Raw genomic sequence first — 1746 nt, 5'->3', positions numbered from 1 at the left:
CTTCTTCACGCTTGGTAATTGCGAATAATTCGGCCGAAATGAATTGGAGAGCCAACGTCTTTGTATATTTGATTGTTTTGCCGAAAAAAGCTCAGACGAAAGGCCCTTAATATCTAATAAAACATAAACAACTTCAAAGAACGGTAGGCATTAGCGAGCGCAAAACTGGCGAGTTCCTTTGGATACCAGCCGGGCTTGTGAAACCCATTAAGGTGTTTAACTATCAGAAAAATGCTGTTTTGGAAAAAGGCTACTTACGAGTGTCGTCGTAGCGGATTCCGAAGAACTCAGAAAAACAGCTCAGTTGGGCGGTGGTGTTGTGCGGCGTTGGAGGCCAACAGAAGATCTGATCGTAGGACACTTTGCAAAATTCACCTGGATAAAGTTGTTGCAAAAGCACAGTCTCGTTTTGGTACAGCGCCTGGCATTCTTCCAGTTTCTGGCTGGAGTCACTGGAAATATGGAAAAATTGCTCGATTGCAACCGACAAAGGAAACAACAAGAAGCACTGAAAGGAGATTTATTGACTGTTTACTTTAGTATTTGAAACGGGTTTCGTACGTTTACCCACTGCCAGATTATCGCTTTATCTTTTCGCAAAAACATAAACTTTTACTGCTTAAGATGTGCAAAATCCCATACGAATCGCTGGGGAAAGCAGCGGCGTTATTATGCACGTAGATTCCAATTCACAAATGTAAGTAAATAAATATCCAAGTTATTTATGCAGACGAGAGGAAAACGGGAATGGCAGGAAAATCGGATCCGGAAGCTGTCTACACAGGATATTGCTATGCGCGGGGTTTCTATTATATCCATTGTGGATATTTATGCTTTAAATCGAAATCGTTTATCTGATGTTATTTTTGTTTATCCGCATGCGAGTGAAATGCTTATTTGCGCGAATATTGAAAACTTTATTCCTTCGGGTTTGATTACTTACTTGGAGGGTCTGCCTTCGAATGACCCATTTAAAACAGCTCCATACACGGCGGCTGAAATGTTTTGTGCCATTTTTCACCCACAAACACACTTTCAACAGTCAGTTACACTGAACAGGAATCTTCCGCACCACTTCTTAAATTGTAATACACTTCGTAGATGAAGGGCATCTTCCTTAAATGTCTGCTACCACTATGAACCAGCAGACCAGGGCGCAATTTGCACATGTTTCACTCAGTCTTTTGGGCGAAGAAGGGTGAAGAACAGGAAAATCTGGAAAAAAACCGTTTTCAGAAGGTTTTTCGTTCCATATCAGTTGTTATGCAGAGCCCTTCGGGCACAATTATGTTTAGAAAGTTTCACTACCATAAAATGAAAGTTTCAACGCATTCCAGAAACATTGAGCGCACTTTACTTTATGACAAAAACCTGCCACCTCAAAAATAATTATTTGGTAATTGAAACTTTAACCTGCGCTTAATTAATTTTAAAACGCTACACATTAGCTTTTTGATCATTCAATTTACTATTCAACTAATTACGATTCCTCTCTTCTTCCGCAAACATTTATTTGCATTTTTAGCGCCAAATTATTTCCAAACGCTCGATTTGCTGGGCACTAAATCCCGATTAGAAAAAAAATAGTAAATGCTCAAAAACGTTAATAATTATTGCGCGAAATATACCACAAAACCGCGCTTTTAGGGTCAATTGCACCTGTTAAAACATTCACCAAACAAATAAATAATCATTGGTTCGATTATCTGGCCTGCGGTTGAACGATACTGGACGATCGACTGTGTA

The 1746-nt window shown here is 39.6% G+C and overlaps 1 protein-coding gene across 7 annotated transcripts in view; it reads right to left on the bottom strand.

The window, feature by feature from the left end:
• The window catches only part of LOC109536514 (diuretic hormone receptor), an 80245-nt gene that overhangs the window by 31712 nt on the left and 46787 nt on the right, over positions 1-1746 (bottom strand). For all 7 annotated transcript variants that reach the window (XM_048668366.1, XM_048668367.1, XM_048668368.1 and 4 more), the window contains exons 2-3: positions 944-1215; positions 259-452 (exon numbers count right to left, since the gene is read on the bottom strand). In XM_048668366.1, the coding sequence (XP_048524323.1) occupies positions 259-452; positions 944-1014 (265 nt within the window). In that variant the 5' untranslated portion in view covers positions 1015-1215. The remainder of the gene's footprint in view (positions 1-258; positions 453-943; positions 1216-1746) is intronic.

Source organism: Dendroctonus ponderosae, unplaced genomic scaffold (genome assembly GCF_020466585.1).
Source record: "Dendroctonus ponderosae isolate FM_Combo_2020 unplaced genomic scaffold, Dpon_F_20191213v2 Dpon_F_20191213_7, whole genome shotgun sequence".
NCBI lineage: Eukaryota > Metazoa > Arthropoda > Insecta > Coleoptera > Curculionidae > Dendroctonus > Dendroctonus ponderosae.
The sequence above is the reverse complement of the archived record's forward strand: the minus strand, read 5'-3'. Positions and strand labels throughout refer to the sequence as shown.